Consider the following 22,096-nt stretch of genomic DNA (forward strand, 5'->3'; position numbering starts at 1 on the left):
TTTTAATATGATGGCTTTTGAATGTATGAATGAATAAAAGAATGAATGAACAAACATTTCTATCCCATGGATACATATTATAGAACTGCCTAATTATCTTTAAAATTCTGGCCCTTGGTCAGGACAAGCCTAGATGAACATTCTTATCGTTGGAAAAAAATTTTAAGGCCTGCATTTTCTTGATAGTAGTTAAGAGCGACACTTTTCTTTACAAGCAACAATATTTAAGGCATAAAATTTACTGTCTTAGATTGACAAACATTCTTTTCTAACCAACTGCTTAAGAGATCAGTATTAACTTTTTATATAATTGTGACAATGGGAACCACCAAATATAAACCTACTACAGATACTACAACTGAATATAAAAAGTTGATTTTAGCAAAAACACTACTTTGAAATTCTCACCCACAGTTTCTGGTCTGAGAGATGCAATAGATACCTCTGCTCCAATCAGTCCAAAGAGAAGGGGCTGGAAGATATCCCAGGCCACTGGAATAATCTTTTCAACCTCTGCCTAAAAGAAACACACATACACATACAGGGATTTTTATTATGTGAAGTTAGAAGATCTAAGAATTTTACTAATTTGAAATCTGAGTCAACTTGACCTGAGATAGGCTTTATCTATGTGGCATCTATAAATAAGAAGGTAGCTAGAATACAGCAAAAAATTGCATAAAGATACTTCTAACAGTTAAGGTATTACATAAGGTGCGTTGGTGTTGGTTTGCAAAAGGATGTTAACTATAAAGAATCTCATCAAGTCATCTCAGGAGGACTTCGACTTCTGAATACATGATGTGTGTGTCCATAATACTTAGTATTACTTTATAGTTAATTTTCACTCAACAATATGATTAAAAGATCTTGTAATATTTATACATATATCTAGAAATGCACCTTATTGCTGCATAATAATGTATGATATGGAAGTACCATAGTTTATTCAACCATTTCTTTATTAATAGACTTTTAAGTTGTTTCCAATTTTATTTTATTATAAAAGAATACTGTTTATGACTATCTCAAATCATGCACAAAAATAAAATTCCGGTATAGTGAAGTGCTGTGCCAGTTATTAACTTACTGCCCCTCGGCTCCAAATCCTCCTTTCAATTGTTGCTCTGCAGAAGATGGAGCCAGGGGCTGGCCCAGTGGCCGAGTAGTTAAGTTCGCGCGCTCTGCTTTGGCGGCCGCGGGTTTCGCCGGTTCGAATTCTGGATGTGGACGTGGCGCTGCTCAACAAGCCATGCTGGGGTGGCATCCCGCATGCCACAACTGGAAGGACCCACAACTAAAAACACACAACTATGTACCGGGGGGCTTGGGAAAAATAAAATCTCAAAAAAAAAAAAAAAAAGAAGATGGAGCTGGACCCTTTTAAGTCTTTCCCCTTTGCTAGCTGGACCATATTAAATTTTGCCACTAGAGGGCGCCCAAGAGCTACTCCAAGAGGAAGGCGCTCGTCTGGTTCGGTGGCTCCTCCTAGCAGGATGCTTCCGCACCGGGTCCTGCGGCCCGGGTGGCTTCTCCAGAGCCAGGCTCCTAGGGTGTATGGCGGCCAGCAGCACTCAGCGGTCAGCAGCTGCCCCCAGCCTCCTCCTCGGGTGATTTCATAGCCAACTGCCCTGGGCAACATACCACCCCATACACCTTTAGAGGGTAGATTTCCAGCAACTTCTGCAGGCAGGGTACCATGGTGACTTCTCTGCCATCCAGTGAACCAAGGCTCTAACAAGGCTTGGGTTCTCAGCCCTGGGTGCCGAAGTAGGTGGGGTGGGGTGGGGAGGTGGAAGCGGATGCTGCATCTCAGCCCTAGGGGTTTATAGCTTCTATTCCTATATTCTTTAGGGGCCTCTTTACATCTTACAAGACAATCCCCAGTATGGTTAATAATAAGCTTTCCCTATTCCAGTTACTATATGGTTTCTCATTCCTTCTAAGACCCTAATTGATATAAGTACTAACTTTATGACACACAATACAAAAACCCTTGGAAAAGATTGACATAATTGACTAGAATAAAACGAAAATATTTTGTGGCAAAAGAAACCATAAAAAAGGATAGGTGACAAACCAGGGGAAAATATCTGTACCATGTGTAACAGAATAAGGAGCAATATCCAATCAATAAGAAAAAGACATAGAACCTAATCGAAAAATGGGCAAGGCATACACACAAGTAATTTGTACCAGAAGAAACACAAGGGCCAAAAAACATGAGATACTAAAACTCAGTAATCAGAGAAACACAAATTAAAATGATATACCATATATTTTTTTTGGGGGGGGAGCCATCATATTGGAAAAAAACACTAAAAAGTTTTAATAATGTCTAGTATTTATAAGACTGTAAGGAAACTCAGCAATTGGTAGGAGAGCAAATTGATAATGCTTTTTTTGTAGGGCAATTTAGCAGTACCCTTAACAGTGTCTAAGAATTTACATTTAACAGATTTTTTCAATCAACTAATAAGAATCTATGTTTTTGAACGACATTTTAACATTTTTTTACCATTTTTACACATCTAAGGATCTATACTTTCATTTACGTACTCAGCAGTTTGACAAAGGAGGATTACCTCGTTTCCCTATTTTCTTAATTTTTGTTATTTCTGGTATGTTTATTAAGGTGAAGATTCTATTTCCTCTTAGTTTATAAATGTTTAAAGACACCGTATATGAGGGGTTGGTTGATTTATTTATATAGTTCTATTCCTATATCATTATAAAGTTATGTTTTCACATCGTAAGGAATCAGATCATGACTGAGGTTCAAATTCTGCCACACACCAACTGCAAGCCACTCGCCTCTCAGCACCTAATTTTCCTCATTTGTAAAATGAGAGGTTTACATTAGATAACGTCCAAGATCCTTTATCACTTAATGACAGTGAATCGTCTGCCAAACTAAGGTCCAGATGCCACCCTTCTACATATCTTTAAATTTTACTTTTTAATTTAGTTTTTAGAGTATATCATAGCTAAAGTTCAGACTTTAGCTGATATCCATAGTTGTAAAGAACAAAAATCAACTCTATTAATTTTAGGTTACTTAGCCTTCTGTTGCCATGACTAATGGCTTAACAGAAGTCCTCGAAAGTATTTCATGTACTGAGAACTCCAATGAAAGCAGAGGCATATTGAGTTTTCTCTATCAAATTGTTTTTATTTCTAAACTTGGACAAAGGCCACAATTTGGTTTTTTTTTTTTTCTCGCTGAGGAAGATTCGCCCTGAGCCAACATCAGTTGCCAGTCTTCCTCTATTTTGTATGTGAGCTGCTGTCACAGCATGGCCACTGATAGACAAGTGGTGTACATCTGTGCCTGGGAACTGAACCCAGACCACCAAAGCGGAGCATGCTGAACTTAATCACTAGACCACCAGGGCTGGCCCCACGATTTGGTTTTTGATTGTAATACTGTAGACTAATTTAATATCAGACATGGCCCTATATATTGTAAAACTTAAAGATGAGAGAGGAGCCACAATGTACCTTCTTGTGGGTTTTTTTGTAACTTCAAAACTAAAATGAATCTGTTTATAAAGAAAATAGAGGGGCTGGCCCCGTGGTGTGGTAGTTAAGTTTGGCACACTCCACTTTGGTGGCCCAGGTTTGCAGGTTCAGATCCCAGGCGTGGACCTACACCATTCATCAGCCATGCTGTGGTGGTGACCCACATACAAAGTAGAGGAAGACTGGTGCAGATGTTAGCTCAGTGACAATCTTCCCCAAGCAAAAATAAAAAGAAGAAGATTGGCAATGGATATTAGCTCAGGGTGAATCTTCCTCAGGAAAAAAAAAAGAAAGAAAAAGGAGTCATCAAATAGGCTAAGTACAAAAGAAGACATGAGTTCAGAGGAATGAAGACTGTGGTGTCCACTGAAAGTTAAGGCCACTTTACCTATCTGTATGCACCATTAGTAAGAATCTTCAACAATGGAAATCACTTTCCATTATGGACAAAAAGAGAAAGTTAAGAGAAACAGAAGTTTCATCATGAGTTAAATATCTACTTAAGCTGACACTTCTCTTCTTAGAGAGAAGATTTCAAGATTCAGAAGATTGAAAATATATCAAGAAAAACATCCTGTAGCTGTTAAAGTCATCAGAAGAAGCACTGCATTTGAAAACAGATGAAAAATATAGATGAAAAAGGCCTTAAAAAAGTGAGTGCATTTGAATACAATAATGGCAAGATTATAAGGAAAACCAAGCAGGAAAGTATGAGATAATGTCAGAAAACTACAGGCGCAAACAAAATTTTATAAAATATTGTAGCTTGTCAAAGCATAATTCAACAACAATATAGCTACAGCACTGAGTTTACAAGTGTTTTATTTCCATTTTCCCACATAATAGCCACAATAATTCTTTAGTGATTATTATTATTTTTTTCAGTGTACAGTTGAGGAAACTGAGTATTAGAGAAGGTAAGTGACTTGCTTGGGATTACACATCTAGACAGTAGAATCTCTGGGACTGGAATCCCAATTTCCATAGATTAAATTTTATGCTCTTTTTATTACATTGTGCTGCTCAGAGATAGTCATAAAAATTATTAGTGTGTTCTGACTAAGCACTTTGCCTTATATAGATTATTTCACTTAATCCTCCACTCTATGAAGTTGTTGCTATTATCATTCCCCACTTGAGAGATATGGAAATCGAAGACTGAGAAGTCAGATACTTTGTACATGGGCATACAGCTACTCAGGTGTAGGGCTGAGCTTAATCCAGGAAGTCTGAGTGCTCAGACCCTATGCTACACCATGGAACAAGGAGGAAAAGCAGTCCAAAACCTGGACTCATTGATTTGGTGCCTCCAGAAGTAGGGACTTGCCTGAGTACTAAATTAGAAAAGATATGGAGAGTGTCTGCCATATAAGTGATTCAATGAAGGTTTTTTTACCCTGTCTTTAGGAAATCATTTTCATATACTCAAACAGTGTGTTTTCATCCTGGCTCTGCCACTTATTAGCTTGGTGACCTTAGGCACTCTATCTACTATCTCTAGGCCTTGGTATCCTCATTTGTAAAATGGGTCTCCTATCTACCTCTCAAGGTTATTGCAAAGAATAAATGAGATAACATAGGTAAGATTTCACTAGGAAAGGAATCTTTAAGAAAAAATAAACTGAGGAAAGGTCATAATAAGAGATTGATAGATCGGACCACGTGAAACTATAAGATATTTGTGTGTTAAAAATGAACAATAAAAAAAGGCACAAAGGGCTAATATCATATATATAATCAGTACATTCAACTTTAGGAGATAATGGACAAAAAACCTATCAAAGAAAAAGAAAAAATACAAATAGCTAAATATATGAAAAAGCATTCAATTTTATTGTTAAGCAAGGAGGCATAAAACAAAAAAAGATACCACTTTTGACTATCAGTAAGGATAAAAATTAAAAACAATAATATTCTAAGGCAGTGTTTCACAAAGTGTGGTCCCCAGGGAAGCAGCATCAGCATCACCTGGTAACTGATCAGAAGTACACATTCTCAGGCCCCACCGTAGTCTAACTAAATCAGAAATTCGGGGTGGGGTCCACAAGTCCAATTTAACAAGACTTCCAGGTGGTGCTAAAGTTGGATAAACATTATTCTAAGCTGATGACGATGTAATGATATAGGTACCTCACATATTACTGGTGGAAAAGTAAATGGATACAACTCTAGAAAGCAACCAGTTTGGTAATACGTGTCAAAAACCTAAAAATGTTCATGTTATTTGACCCAAAAAATTTAGCATTAAGAATCTGCCCTAAGGAAACGATATTGGATTTCAGCATAATTTAAAATAGCAGAGACTGGTTTTAAAAAGCTTATGGTGCATCCACGTGTGTGTGTGTGTGTGTGTGTGTGTGTGTGTAAAGAGACATACATAGGAGATTAACCAGAGGTAAATATGAAAAAAAAAGCTGTCAGTTCTCTCTCCGGGTTTTGGGATTACATTGATCTTCTATGTAATCAGCCAGGCTGCTGGCAATTCAGGCAAAGTTATGGCAAATGCAGAAAAACAGATGATTTGTTTGGTTTATAACGGTCTTTTCTACATGACTCACATCCTCGTTTTCTGAAGAATCGTGTAACCGGAACTGGCCGGGCCCCCTCCCTTGTCTTCTGCGCGAGTGGCTCACGTCCACTTGTGGTGGGCACCCGTCTTCCCCTCGACGTCTGTTGCTAAAACTACTCTTTTATGTTCTATTCCAAATGATATGGTTCCTTTTCACTGTTTATTTTTTATCCTATCATTTATTAATTTACAAACAATCTGAAATTGCAAAGTTTGGAAGTATAATGTTTTTAATACACTTGCTATATGTTATTCGAATAGATGTCGAAACATAAAAACGTGCCCTGCACAATGATGGTATATTCTGGTCACTTTGGAGTCGATAAACCTGAGTTAAATCCCAGTGCCACTTTCTAATTTTGTGACCTTGGACATGTTATTTAAGTCCTTCTGACTTACAGTCTCTATAAAATGTAAATGGTAATATTTTTTCAAAGGTTTTTTTGATGAGAATAAATGAGAATATCCCCTCACTGGCTAGCACAGGGCCATACGGAGTGGCAATAAAAATTGATTAATTCTCTTCCCTCTTTTCACCCATGACAGTATAATATAATGAGTTGGTTGTAATTTTTGAAGACTTTTAAACAAGTGACAACAGAAAGCATTTACCTATAAAATTCAATTTGAAGAAACTTACTACAAGCATATTTGAGAATTTTCCTGTTGAATAAATGAAAGGAAATAAACCAAAATAGTTTACAGAGCTGTTGGCTTTAGGTGGAGAAATTACAAATCATTTTTTCTTTCCTTTTATCTGACTTTTAAAAAATTTTTCAAAGTTCTACAATAAGCATATACCGCTTTCATACTCAGAAATCAAATAAACTTTATTCTAAACAATATTCTCTTTGGTAATTTATTTTTTTAAATGCTAAAAAAGGTTACCATTCAAAAGTGAAGGGACAGTTTGTAAAATGCTAATGTCAGGCAAGCTCCCAGATGCTCGACAAGGGTCACAGTGCACACACAGTGGCATGCCTTCACGGAGTGAAGACTGCGAGCTCTGTCCCGGACAAGGGGGCCAGAGTGCTCCGAGAGCAGTGCGCTGGTCAGCAGCCCAGGCAGGATGGAAGGCACTCAGCAGTGAGCGCTCAGCGAGGAGCCAGGGAGCTGAGATCAGACCCGAGACTGAACAGCAATGTGTGATCACCTGCCTCGGCCTGCAAGGAAAGTGAAGCCACGGAAAAGCAAATTTTGACAAGAGCAAATGTTTACAAGAGATGAGGGATGATAAGAGGACCCAATTTATACTGGGAAGTTTATGTTTTAGCTTTCCTCTTGTCAGATGTTAAGTTACGTGAAATCACAAAGGAGAATTTAATAATACGGGTGCTGCTAAGGAAAAAAAAGTAGACCTGAAATAAGCCTTACAGCCAAGCCTCCCCAGGAGGACGCAGCAGCCCTGGGCCCATGCAGTGCCTGCAGCAGGGCTCTGCAGAGCCTTGCTCCTTGCCTGCAAAGCCCAATCCACTGCGGCCTGCTTTTCTGGGGCCTCAGTCCCTTATCTACACAAGGCTCCAGGCAGCCCCACCAATCCACCCTCCTCTACAGCAAAGGGATGCCCAACTGCACATGTCTTGCCTCCCGAGAGTGAAAGCCTCCAACGGAGTGCCATGTGCCCACAGTGAAGCCCTGCCTCTACAGACCTCTGCAGAGACCGCTCACCTGCAGGGCACTGCACACCCAACCTCAGGACTGATAACCAACATATATTTTTCATGTAGTATTATTTTAAGCTGAATTATTTTCAACAGTTGTCTTTGGTTTTCCCAAATGATATATGTGTATTTAGTTTAGGTCACCCACATCTAATTTCTTCATGAAGCAGAATAGTATATGATCCTCTCAAGTTCAAATCCATAAAAATGTACCTTGAAATTAAATAAATGGCAACCAGCTAATTTCCATAATACACATAAAGGAAATGAATAATTTTAATGATCTTGAAAGTCAGTAAGAAAAACAGACAATCATAAAAAATGGGCACAGGCTTTTGAATAAACTGGCTAGTAAATATATGACAAGATGATTAGCTCCACTTGTAAAGAAATACAAATCAGATCAATAATGAGAAACATTTTTCACCTGTCAGATTAGCAAAATATCTAAAGATTGAAAGTACACAGATCAGAAAAACAGATCCTTTCACAAACTGTTGGTGGGAATATAAATTGGTACTGCTGTTTAAGAGGGCAACTCAAGGGGCTGGCTGCATGGCTGAGTGGTTAAGTTCGTGCACTCTGCTTTGGCGGCCTGGGTTCACCAGTTTGGATCCTGGGCACAGACCTACTACACACCGCTTGTCAGGCCATGTTGTGGCGGCGTCCCACATAGAAGAACTAGAATGACCTACAACTAGGATATACAACTACGTACTGGGGCTTTGGGGAGGAAAAAAAGAGGAAGATTGGCAATAGCTGTTAGCTCAGGGCCAATCTTCCTCACCAAAAAATTTTTAAAAAGCATACGTTAAAAAAAGGGCAAATTGATACTATCAAAAGTATCAATGTGCATACTCTTTCATAGAGAAATCCTATTTCTAGAAATTAATCCTATAGATACACTCAAAGATATGCTATATTTTGTTGATTTTAAGAAACACACTTTTTCATTTCTGAAATTAGGAAGTGATGTCATAGTTTAATTGGCAGCATTCTTTTTCTCTCTTGGTGGCATGTAAAATAATGGTGCTTCTTAGACTTGATAGTGTCTTAGTGGTATATGCAAGGATATTTTATTGATGCACTTTTTGTCTTGGCAGAAAATTAGAAACAATTTAAATGTCTGTTAAATTAAATTTAGGCAGGAAACTGGTTAAATAAAGTACAGTACAGCTATACAATGCAATACTCTGCAACCCTTACAAAGAATAAGGGAGGCATCATGGAAATATGACCATGATACATTTTAAGTAAAAACATCAAGTTATAGATTGGTATGTAACAGGAAAAAAGGAAGTGTATGTGTGCATTTGGGCATACATTTGTATATGTACAGAAAATAGCTCTTATGATTAATTTTATTAACTTGATATTATGAAAGTATCTGGAAAAAAACTAATCTAATCAGAAAGTAGTCATGAGAAGAAGAACTTAAAATGAAATTCACCTTTTCACTGCTCCATCCCATGCCTGCAAGGAAAGCCATGAGCAACGTACACAGTCCTCCTGACCCAGGGAAACCAAGATACACACTGCTGAACACCGACAGCACAGACAGCCCCAAAACAAGGCACGCCCGCTTCCATACAAGTTTGTCCTTGAGGAGAAAAAACGTGGATTAGCTCAATTATTTCATAGAACTGATTTTTAATTATTGATTTTTCCATATTCAGGACTTAGTAGAAAATAAAAATGTCTGTATCTGTGCACATAAATGCATGACATAACATTTACTTTCTTTTCCTTAACAAAAGTAGAGTTAGCATGTGTACAAACGCAGCTTCCCCGTTCAGGAACCTCAGTGAGCCTCCTCTGAAGTCATTGACGCAGAAGTCCGCAGGGCTGAACGGAGCAGCAGAAAAGAGTGTGTGGGCTTTGGAAGTGGACAAATTAGGGTTAAAATGCAAGCTCTTTCCCACCATTGGCTATGCAGTGGCCATATTACTTAGCCTCTCCAAGCTTTGTTTCCTCCTCCTTGAAAGCAGTTACATCATGGGGTTTTTGTGAAGCTTAAAGATATGATATCTCTATTATTTTTAGGTTCTCTATTTACTCTTTAATGTGATGCTCTCCAGTTCTTCTTTCTAAATCTTTGAATACCAAGAAACTCTAGGTGGCTGTAGACTGAGAGGAGTCTGTGGTGTTGATTTTTAAAATCTAAGCAATGTGCTCCTCTCTTTCGTTACTTGTCCCTGTTCAGCCTTTAAACTTCTTGATTGCTTTAGAAGGCAGCAGGTCCTTAGAAGGGTTCGACTGGAAGCGCACAGGCCCTGGCAGTGGATGAACTGAGTTCATACCCAGCTCTACGGCGTTCTAGCTACGTGACCTTGTTTAAGTCATCTCTCCCTGAGCCTCAGCAGTGAAATGGTCATATTAAAGGTATTCTCTTCATGGGTTATTGTGTGGATTGCACTAGATCAGCGCTTCCCAACAGAACGATCAGTGATGCTGGAAATTTCTATGTCTGTACTGTCTCTGGAAATGTCCTGTGTCTGCTGGAGCTGCATGTAGATAGTCGCTGCCCTGATGAGCACAGCGGGACTTTACTCAACTCACCTGTCATTTTATACACAGTAAGCAACAAAATGTAAGCCATCATTTTTCTTTGTACTTTGTTGCATAATTAGAAAATCCTTGAATTTTCTTTTATGCATTCATAAAATCTTTTACAGACTATTTTACTTGGAGTTTTTTTTGCAGCACAATAAAAATTCACATCAACATACATTCTGATAATGCAAACATTAATTTTCTTAATTAAAGTTTTACTTCAGTTAAGATTTGAATTCCATTCAAAATGCTCTGAAATCTCAAAATAACACCAATTCTTTTAGAAAAGAAAAGATTTTTATATGTTTACCTATCAGAAGAGACTAAAGAGGGTAAAGGAAAACAAACAAGCCTTTGTTTCTCATTAAGAATCACTATGTACAGTAAAGAACTTCAATCTACTCGGTGAGAAAGAGACTATATTTTAATGAAATGTTAAGGTCTATCTATTTGATAGTATTAGAATCTAAGGTATTTTGACACTAAAACCGTGGGCCCAAAGAACCATTTTATATCTTGATTTAGTTGAGTATTATGAATAATAATAAAAATAAAAAATAAATTAATTAAAAAAATAAGACTTGCGGGGCTGGCTGGGTGGCGCAGTGGTTAAGCTCGCACGTTCCACTTCGGCGGCCCATGGTTGGCCAGTTCGGATCCCAGGTGCAACCTATGCACTGCTTGTCCAGCCATGCTGTGGCAGGCGTCCCACATATAAAGTAGAGGAAGATGGGTACGGATGTTAGCTCAGGGCCAGTGTTCCTCAGCAAAAAGAGGAGGATTGGCAGCAGATGTTAGCTCAGGGCTAATCTTTCCTCAAAAAAATGAAAATAAAAATAAGACTTGCATATCCTATTAGTTTGGAATTCATGTTATTTGTTTTACAGCGCAAGCTGAAGTGTACAGAATATAAATAGGAGAAGAAAATCCCAGGACTGCATTAACATCTTCAAGGTTTAGCTGTCTTCCTAAGCCTCACAGACAGCACTGACAGAGCAGCAAGCAGTTTTAAAATGGGGGTCATTTGCTAAATCACGTCCTTCACATGGCTCTGAGGGAGTGTTCCAGAATGTTTTCCCGTGACATTTTAGAGCACGACTTTCCCACAGATGGTTTCCTTTACCTGGTCACTGCTTGGGAAGTACTGAATAAAAAATCCAAGAAGAGCCCCAGCTGCCACACCAATTACTACCTCCAAAATGCCTCTGAGGACATTAAAAACCGTGGAACCTTAAACACACATAAAAAAAAATCTTCAGTCAGAACTCTAAATCCATAAATACAAAGACTTTACTTCAATCATCACACAAAGCATCTGATTACACAGAAGGAAAAGTTTACAGATATTTCCTGCTCTCCACAGTCTTAAATATATGTGACTTAAAGTCTCTAATAAAATGGGCCTATCTTATAAGAAAGGTATGCATTATTAGAGATAAACTTCAAAATAGGCATAAACTATGATTTGTGCACTTTTTTGTACATTTACTTCAAAAAACTTTACCTAAAGGGCCTAAGAAAATATGAAAGATAAAATTCATGATTCAGAGCTAATTGGTATGATATGCATAGGCTGGGTGAGTAGACTGACCTAGTTTTCAAACAGCCATTTAATAGCCTGATTTTTTTGTGTGTGAGGAAGGTTGACCCTGACCTAACATCCGTTGCCAATCTTCCTCTTTTTACTTGAGGAAGATTGTTGCCGAGCTAACATCTGTGCCAGTCTTCCTCTATTTTATGTGGGACACCGCCACAGCATGGCTTGAAGAGCAGCACTATGTCCGTGCCTGGGATCTGAACCCACGAATCCTGGGCCACTAAGGCAGAGCACACGAACTTAAACCATTACCCCACAGGGCTGGCCCTACGAGCCTGATTTTAAAATAACAAATGTACACTGATTTTAGTAGGTTTGATATGTATAGAATACAGGAACTTAATTTGAGAATTAAAATCAAGAATCTTTTCTTACTATGATGAGTGTAAAGGACTCATTCCTTCTTGAATGTTTATTCTAAAAGCAAACTGAAAACAAATTATTTTTGAAATTGCTCTTAGAAGAATCTTTATTTCTTACTCAGCTTCTTTGAAATAATAGAGAGGTAAGTAGAACCAATATTTTCCCCCATATCATACAGAACTTAGGAAACTTTAATTAAAAAAACTTTGTGAACACATTGTGCAGAAAATTATATTAAAGTTGCTCAAAGGGGCCGGCCCAGTGGTGCAATGGTTAAGTTCACACATTACGCTTTGGCGGCTAGGGTTTGGCAGTTTGGATCCCGGGTGCAGACATGGCACCACTTGGCAAGCCATGCTGTGGTAGGCGTCCCACATATAAAGTAGAGGAAGATGGGCAAGGATGTTAGCTCAGGGCCAGCCTTCCTCAGCAAAAAAGGGGATTGGCAGCAGATGTTAGCTCAGGGCTAATCTTCCTCAAAAAAAAAAAAAAGTTGTTCAACACATAAAGCCCTTCTTCACACACTATTCTAAGAAAAAATGTACTAACTAGTTATTGTGGGTTTTTGTCATTGTGGTTTAGAGTACACAATATGTCACCCCAAATATGCCACTGGGGCATAAGGATTATTCTGAGTTGAAGGCAATTGAGAAGAAGCAGATATAAGAAAAGCTCTCTGCCCTCTCACTATTTGCCCAAAAGCAGGACATACATTCATAAAGGTGTCCCCTCTCCTTTTTACCAGGAAGGACAGAAGTTAATCACTGAGACAACTTGGGACACTTATGGGCCCTTATCAGCCCCAAGACAGCACCAGAGGAATTCACATCACAAACTTTGTTAAAACAAGCCCTTATCTACCGTTAGGTCCCCATATGTTTCTTTTCCCACAATTTGCTGCCTCTAGAAGCTCAAAGCTCCTTTATCTTGTGCTTCTCCACATAATTATTGTTCTTTGCTAAAATGCTGAACAAGCCCAAATTCTGACCGCTCCTTTGACTTACTCATCTTTGAGGTCTTGTGTAAGCACAATGCACACGTTAATAAACTGTTTTTCTCTTGTTAGTCTGTCTCTTGTCAGTCTGATTACAGGGCCCCAGTCAACGAACCTGGTGTGGGAAACGGTTTTTCCTCCCCTACAGTTTCAATTATCTCTTGTATTTAAAAAAATGATTACCTCTGTAGTAGTTTTATTTAGCTAGGACAGCTCTCTATTAGGTAATAGTGTGACTGTCAAAAACATTTATCTGTGATAATAGTATACGTTGCAAGATATTACAGTAAATAATTTACTATAAATGTGTAGAAAGTAACTAACCACTTTCAGTCTCCCGTGTAGTAAGATTGTTTAAAAGAAAAAAAGACTTCTTGGGCCCCACCTCTGAAAATTCTGATGCAGTAAGTCTGGCCGGGCCTGGGATCCACATTTTAAAGAGGCTCCAGGTAGCTCCTATCCAGATGGTCTAAGGACTGCATTTAGTAGGGCAGGGCAGAGGGTACAGAGTATTGTCAAGTAGGAAGGTTCTTCAGGCTAGCCCCACCCCCACCCCCACCCCTCAGATTATGAAAACCCCAGCAGCCGCTCCCCACGGCCCTCCCTACCCTGCTCCTGTGTGATTTTAATGCAAACTCTGTTGCTCTAAAGCTGTGGTTTCCATTCCCAAAGATTATGATTTAAGTGGCCTAAGGTAGGGCCCACATATGAGTATTTTTAAAAAGTTCCCAGGTAATTATAGTGTGCAGCTGAGGCTGAGAACTATTGTTTTAAAGGTGTATACCAGGAAGCAGGGAGAATGTACGATTGGACAGGTACAGTAGAGTTAAAATAGAGACAAGGGTGTAGATTCGACCTAATTGGTAATAGAGAATCCTTGCTGGTGCTTGAACAAGAAAGTAAGACTATCAAAACAATGCTTTGAGAAGATTAATTCACCAGTGATACACGGTGGGGACTAGACGTAAGGCAACTTCAGGGTGTGGGAAGAGGTGAAGTACTAGGTAATTGGCATACGTCAAATATAGTCATAAAATGGGAGGATAACCATGGGGCAGAGAGACTGAGAACACAAGACTTTCTAAGGTGTGTTCCCACTAAATAATCTGAAGCTAAACTTAGCCCACAATTACATTTTGTCAATAATATGAAATTGCAAATCTTATCTTCCAGTCTTGGAAACAGATTAAAAAGTGAACTTAAATGTGTGCTGTCCCAAAGGATAATAAAGGTGTTGAATAACAGTAGGGAAAAAATGCCTTAAGTTCCTGTTTTATTACTACTTAAAACAAAATATGTCTGTATCAGACAGTTATTAAGTATTAATAAGATACACATTAAAATAATTATTTCCCCTAAAATGTTAAAGACGAGAGAACAGAAACTGTCCCTCCCACTTGGACTACTTTGTCCTTTGTGCTCACTGAAACACCTGCTCACCCTCTGTGCGCAGTCTCGAAGGCTGACCCTCCCGGGTGGCTGCATGCAGAAGCTGTTCTCCTTCTTTCGACTTTGCTCTTTTGAAGCCCCCTCACGCACCTACCACAGTACTTGAGCATTTTATATTTAGAGGGTGAAGGGAGTAAAGACAAGAAGCCACTGGTTTCTCCTTAGGTATAGAACTAACTCTTGGAGTTGCTTTTTCTATTTTAATTTGCCTTAATCAATTATCAAGGAAATATGCCACACTCACAACATCATATCTATGTCGCTAGAGCATAAGAGAACAGCACACATGAACTGATCAGTTTACCTGTGGAAAAGGCCATGCCCAAGCACGTGTTGAAGCCAGTGATGGCCAGAATGTCATCAAAGCTGCCAGCAGCCATGAGTAAGGTCGGGACACCTTTTTCAACACCATAGCCCCCTTCCTGCAAAAGGAGCATTGAAGGCACCACCACAGCTGGAGACACAGCACCTAAGACAAAACTAAGCAGGCAGCACTTTAAATATTTATGATAGCATCTTCTTCATTATTACTATTATTAGTGAAATTATAATAACCTCCACTCTTTCAGAGGTTACACTTTAGACAATTACAGTCTTTCAAAGGCAGTGAAGTCCCAAACAGAAACACACGCACAGCTACAAGTTCTACAGAACACTTCTTCTGAGCGTGGCCATGGACAACTTGCGTTGGGACTACGCAGCCTGTCTGAAATCTGTATTTACGGCTGGTCTGGAAGACCTAATGGGGTGAGGCCCCAGGAATCTGCCTTCTATCTAAACAAAACATCCACGGCATGAGGTTTGAAAAACACGGCCATGGACTTTTTGGATTGGAATCCAGTGATGCGAGGCCTTCTATCAGGACCTGGCATGTAAAAATCAGACAACAGATTAGAAGAGGAAGGCCATAGTGACAGTAACAGTGACACTGATAACGGCAGCAGTAGGATAGCAGAAAGCATTTATGAAGCTCACTATGTACCTAACACCATTTTAAGCACTTCACATATATTAACTAATTTAATCCTCACAACCACCCTATGAGGTAGCTACAATCATTATCTTTGTTTTGCAAATGAGGAAATGGAGGCACAAAGAGATTAGGTAATTTGCCGAAGATCACATACTGGAAAGTCAGAGCCGAGATTTGAATCTAGGCAGTATAGCTCGAGAGTGTTAACCGTGAGAAGTAAGTAGTTCTTACTTCTTGCCTACTTATCAGCACCAAATTATTATTATTTTTTTTAAAGATTGGCACCTGTGCTAACATCTGTTGCCAATCTTTTCTTTTTTCTCCCCAAAGCCCCCCAGTACATAGTTGTAAACTGTAGTTGTGAGTGCCTCAGGCTGTGCTATATGGGACGCCAATGCCACCTCAACATGAGCCGTGGGGCTGGCCCCAACACCAAATTCTTACCAAGTACTTTCATATTTATTTACTTCTTATGGCTCTTAAATCTTAGAAGTAGGAACCGGGGGCTGTCCCAGTGGCATAGTGGTTAAGTTCATGTGCTCTGCTTCGGCGGCCCAGAGTTTGCTGGTTCAGATCCTGGTGTGGACCTATATACTGCTCATCAAGCCATGCTGTGGTGGCATCCCACATAGAAGAACTAGAAGGATTTACAACTAGGATATACAACTATATACTGGGCCTTTGGGGAGAAAAAAAAAGAAAAGAGGAAGCTTGGGAACAGATGTTAGCTCAGGGCCAATCTTCCTCACCAAAAAAAAAAAAAAAGAAGAAGAAGAAGAAGAAAGAACTAACAGCAGGAGGAAAATACAGCAGAACAGATAATCATAAGAGCCTGGTGAAAGGAGGAGGAGGCCTGTGCTAGGTGTGGATCACCGTTGAGCATTCGTTATCCTTTGTATGGACTTTGAGGAGAGATCTGGCATCTCTCACTGGCATGGAATCAGGCATAATAAAAGTCTATTACTTCCTCAATAGTTTAAATTATTATAAAACTGTCAAAGTTAGCACCTACAAAGACATACACTATATTTTGAAGTTATAATGTTTATATGCTGGTATATTAATAGTCATAATATTATGCTGGAATATCTGTATTGTATTTTCTGATGTCCTTACGAAAATATTATGCATTCACTTGTATAGCGTCAGAGAAAGTCCTAAATGTCCGTGTGTATTTTCATACGACAAAGAAAAATCATTACCCCAGTATAAATCCCCATTGCCACGGCAAACCCATTAGGAAGTGGGCAAGAAGAGCAGATGAGCATGCCTCCACAAGACAGGGACCCATGGCTAATCTTACACAGACACCCTTCAGCTTCCTCAGGGCCTGAAATATAAAAATAGACATACGAAATAACCCTCTAAAGACACACAGAGAGAATGACATTAAATGCTTTTTCTTCAGTGTTCAGACTGTCTGGATCATCCATCATGAATTTTCCAGGTAATGAGTTTTATTTAACAAACATTTCAGTGTTCTAAGTGTTTTAGAGTTGGCTTATTAGTCCTCATAGCAACCTATGACACAGGGGATAATATTATCATCATTGTTTAGATTTTCTCATCCAAAAAGGCACAAGTTAAAGCTGTTCTCCAAGATCATGAAATTAGTGAGTGGTGGAGCTTGGTTTGAGCTCGGCCAGGCTGCTTTCAGAGTCTGTGCTCATAACCTCCACACTAGCTGATCTAACCGTCTCGGTGTTGGCCATATGTATAATTTGTGGCCCCAGAATGAACCTGATGTAAAGGCAATCCTCAAGAACATTCATTCCTGCTTTCAAAAGCAAACACGAAAAAAGCACACTTTGAGACTCATTCTGTATGCTAGGCAGTTTTCTGAGCCAGCATAGTTAGTCCTAAACACTCGTATAGGGCTTTCCACACCAAAAATATGATGTCTTCTCTCTCACAACCCTTATTTATAACTACGGCCTGTATCTCTGTCAGAGAAAAGGGGAGCCTTTATTCTTGGTGCTGTCCCTAGATAGACAGTAACTCCACCTTTCTCCAAGAGAGAGTATGGGAACATCTTTTGGGACAGTCCTGTATGAAATAAATTTCATTCTGTCGTTCTGAATGCTGTGCAAAGTGTCCACATCCATTTCCTAAAGCTCAGTCATTCTAAATACTTGCAATATTGGAAGAACAAAATTCCAAGTCAATAATTAGAAATTTATACTTCAATACCTGTGGATCAAGCCCAAGGCCAGCACGAACCAATATGACAGATAGTGCTATGCTTCTCAAAGCGGAAGACCACTTGTGCTTGATCTGTACGTTATCATTGACGACAGGGATATTTCTGATGAGAAACCCAGCAAGCAGCATGCCTGGGATGGAGAAATCAAACAAATCTTTAGTTTTCAAATACAGAAAATATTTTCAGTACTTTAGATGTAGAAGAGACTATCCCAGGATTATAATCCCAGGAACCACTTCTTTTATGCTTAGTCCTTAGATGAAATTATGTCAAACTTTTAATGAAAAAAAAAATTACAGGAGCTAAGAAAAGGCTTTAATATGCAGATAAAAATGAAAGATTAGAATAATTAATAATTCATTAATAATTGAACCTGAAAGAGAGAAACAGGATGTAGTATTTGGGTAGAAAGTATGATCAAATTCTGAATATAAAATGTTTTAATACAAGGCCCAATTCAGTCATCTCTTTGTATGCAAACAGCAGAAAGATTCTAAAATTATTTACCATGTCAGATTACTTGAAATATCAATACCTATATGGGCTCTATTTTACCTATTTTCAAACCAGATAATTTAATAAAAAACATATAACCTGCTTTGCAAAGGCTTAGAAGTGAGTTATCATGAAATAGACATTGTTCTGTCATGTCAGCTGGTGACTCTTCTTTCCTTCAGCCATTCAACATTTATCAAATGCCTTCGGTACTTTCGACACTATAGTAGGTATTAGAGATATTGCAATGAACAAAGGCTCAGTACTATCCCTCAACAAGCTTTCAGTCTATGGGGGCAACCTCAATTTTATGGAAGCATGAGGAGGCCTTATACAAGCTGAGACAAGGAAGGGTGAGTCAGCAGGGGCCAAAGAAGGGGAAGGGGAATGAAGAAGGGGCTGGAGAAGTTGAGAAGTTTCTGGGAGAAATAACAGTTTCTTCCAAGGTATGAAGGGAAAGTGTGACACATTCTGGGAACTGCAAGTAGTTGAGTGTGCCTGAGGAAGCCGGGTAGTTTGTCAGAGAATCCTGCCCTCCCTGATACCACATGCCCAGATAGGGGAAGGATTTCTCCTCAGAGACTGCAAGCCGTCCACACTCCGTTCTTCTCCAGCAGGACTCTTTTCTTACCACGTCCTTATATGGACCACACTTCAAAGGACTAAATAAATTTACTAACTTTGGGTTGTTTTATATGTAAGCTATGAGAATAGAGATGAATTACAAGTATAGCTTTTTGTGACTTGTTCCAGACACCATTAGGCAAGGAAGCATCTCTTCCAGGCATTTCTCATTGCTGCCATTTAATCTAGAACAAGTTATGAATTCTGCAGTCATGATCTTTCTAGAATTTTTGAAAGTAAGAACCAGCCTACAATAGCTGTTTTTAAAAGAATAATAATATATTTGCTCATGATAAAATTAAACCATGACAGACAATGTAAAGTGACCAGTACATGTCCTACCCCAAGTGCAACTTTCCAGCTTCATTCCCCAAAGGTTTCCACTGTCCAGAGTTTTCTGTGCCCTTCCAGAAAGTTTCTCTACCTATTAAAGCATGCTTCTCTGTGTGTGTGTACGTGTGCTCTTTTGCACTGGACACAAATGAGAGCATGTTTAAATACCATTGTATAATCTGTTTCTTTTCCACTTAACAATATATCGTGGACATATTCCCAATGATGCACATATATATTTGCCTTGTTTTTTTTAATAGTTGGAATAGTTTCTCGTTGTGTGGAAGTACCATAATTTTTGGACTAAGTAAGGGACTTGAAGGAACTTTCCAGACTTTTCATTACAAACAGTGCTGAAATGAGCACAGTATTTATTAACTGCATGCCAGAGCCTTACTCTACCCTGGTAATGCAGAGGCGAGCTACACCAACATGGGCCTTGTCCACATAGAGCTTACATATTTGTAGGTTTGTGCAAGTATATCCATAGGATAATTCTTAGCAGTGGAAATGTTAGGCTCCAGGGTACAGTGTATATCATTTTTATAGATATTAATGAATTACCAGCCAAAAATGCTGCACTAACCTTACATTTCATTAATTTGTCAACAGTTCTTTACTGAAACTTAAAATGTGAATCTAAACCAGCCCTAAATTGATTATAGCATACAACTACCTGAAATCAAAAGGAATAATAGTCTAATAAGAACTCACAAATATGTAGGAGTTTCTTTTGGAGTTTTGGAGGGGATGAAGGAGCATTTTTCATTTCTGAGATGAATGTACAAACAATTTCCCTGAGACAGTTCTGTTTGCCGATGGCCTCCGTTGATGTGGCCACCTGACTGTGATTAGGAAGGCGCCCCCTCTGGCCTCTGAGCCCCTGGGGGGGCCTTTCCCTTGGGTGTGGAGAAAAGAATACCTTCTTTGATAAGGAGTATTCTTCTTTCCTCCTTAATTTCTATTACGGAAATTTTTTAAAACATGCAAAAATTATCAATACATGGCCAATCTTATTTCATCTACTCTCAAGTTATTTTGAAGCAAATCATTATTGAAAAAAATTTCCAGCAACCCAGACCATCAGCAAAGGAAACAGTGTCCTAGGAAAGTTGTTTTCACATTCATTTTTGGAATAAAAAATGCTCCTTCATCCTCCATCTCTGGCAATTATTTCAATGAATTTTTAAAAATATGGAATAGGCAATCACCACACATGTCTGCCTTAACAAGTCTTCTTTATGGATTCAGATAATGTTTCAGTTTTAGATACTGGCCCTAATACGCTAAGAGCCAGTAAACTTCTGTCACAAGCGTACCACTATAGAAAGGGATGGTAAGACACATTACGTACGTGACTTTTAAGAATGATTTCAGTGACCTCAGGAGATTTCATGTAATCACAAAGCCCAAGGATTTATCATTTTGCAACATGTGTATTTTGCTTGTTGCAATAACAGGCATGGAGTGGAAAAGAGAAGGATGAGGTGTAAAGGGCCTTTTCATGGCGTCTAGAACAGTAGTCCTCAACTTAGGTTGCATATTAGAATCACCTGGGGAGCTTTTAAAAATTCTGATACCCAGGGCTACTCCATTCAATTAGTTCAGAATCTCTGGGGTGGGTCCCAGGCATCAGCTTTTTAAAAAATTTCCCAGATGATTCCTACGTGCAGCCAGGTTTGAAAACTTATGATTTTTCTGTGGAAAGTGTGGTCTTTGAGCTTATTAGAAAGGCAGAATCTCAGGCCTCACCCCAGACCTACTGAATTAGAGTCTGCATTTTAACAAGATCCAAGGTCATTCTCTGGATAATAAAGTGTGAGAAGCTCTGACTTAGATGCAGGGGTTAGTAAACATTTTCTGTAAAGGGCCATACAAGAAACACTGCAGGCTTTGTGGGCCACATGGTGTCTGTTATAAGTTCTCAGCCCTGCCACTGTAGTATAAAAGCAGCCACAGACAATATGTAAATGAATGAGCATGAGTGTGCTCCAATAAGATCTTATTTACAAGAAGAGATGGTTTGCCAACCCTTTATCATAGCACACAGGCATATTTAGAAACAGCCCCCCTTTTGTTTTTTGGTGAGGAAGATTTGCCCTGAGCTAACATCTGTGCCAAGCTTCCCCTATTTTGTATGTGGGACGCCACCACAGCATAGCTGACAAGGGTGTAGTCCACAGCCAGGACCGGAACCCACGAACATGGGCCACTGAAGCAGAGTGCACGGAACTCAACCACTACACCACCGGGCTGGCCTAGAAACAACCCATTGTCATAATAATTCAATTAAAAACTTTAACAAAAAGCACCCATGATAAACAATATGAATTAAGTGAAATAACTTGAATTTTACCTAAATTGAAAAATATATTGAGAAACAGTGTAGAGTAAGATGTAAATAATTCTACTTCTTTTTACATTTAGTTTCAATTGCTCACCACAAATTCACAAGAAAATAATTTTGGTCTATGTTAACCAATCCTGAGGTCCTCACTAATAGAAAAAAATTTTTACTTAGGAAATGTGTGTGTGTGGGGGGGTCTGGCCCTGTGGCTGAGTGGTTAAGTTCATGCACTCTGCTTTGGCAGCCCAGGGTCTCACTGGTTCGCATCCTGTGCACTGACCTAGCACCGCTCATCAGGCCATGCTGAGGTGGTGTCCCACATAGAGGAACTGGAAGAACCGACAACTGGAATATACAACTATGTACTGGGGGGCCTTGAGGAGAAGAAGAAATAAAAAAAAAAAGAAGATTGG

At 39.1% G+C, this 22,096-nt stretch overlaps 1 protein-coding gene across 8 annotated transcripts in view; it reads right to left on the reverse strand.

Moving 5' to 3' along the window:
* The window catches only part of LOC139043208 (sodium/hydrogen exchanger 9B2-like), a 61,666-nt gene that overhangs the window by 6,505 nt on the left and 33,065 nt on the right, over positions 1-22,096 (reverse strand). For 7 of the 8 annotated variants that reach the window (XM_070503501.1, XM_070503500.1, XM_070503499.1 and 4 more), the window contains 6 exons: positions 17,872-18,014; positions 16,884-17,011; positions 15,013-15,188; positions 11,429-11,535; positions 9,203-9,352; positions 409-517 (listed from right to left, as the gene is read on the reverse strand). In XM_070503501.1, the coding sequence (XP_070359602.1) occupies positions 409-517; positions 9,203-9,352; positions 11,429-11,535; positions 15,013-15,188; positions 16,884-17,011; positions 17,872-18,014 (813 nt within the window). Of the gene's footprint in view, positions 1-408; positions 518-3,790; positions 7,255-9,202; positions 9,353-10,890; positions 11,000-11,428; positions 11,536-15,012; positions 15,189-16,883; positions 17,012-17,871; positions 18,015-22,096 lie in introns of those variants that run through there. The other variant, XM_070503504.1, reaches the window with a different exon arrangement.

Source organism: Equus asinus, unplaced genomic scaffold (genome assembly GCF_041296235.1).
Source record: "Equus asinus isolate D_3611 breed Donkey unplaced genomic scaffold, EquAss-T2T_v2 contig_193, whole genome shotgun sequence".
NCBI lineage: Eukaryota > Metazoa > Chordata > Mammalia > Perissodactyla > Equidae > Equus > Equus asinus.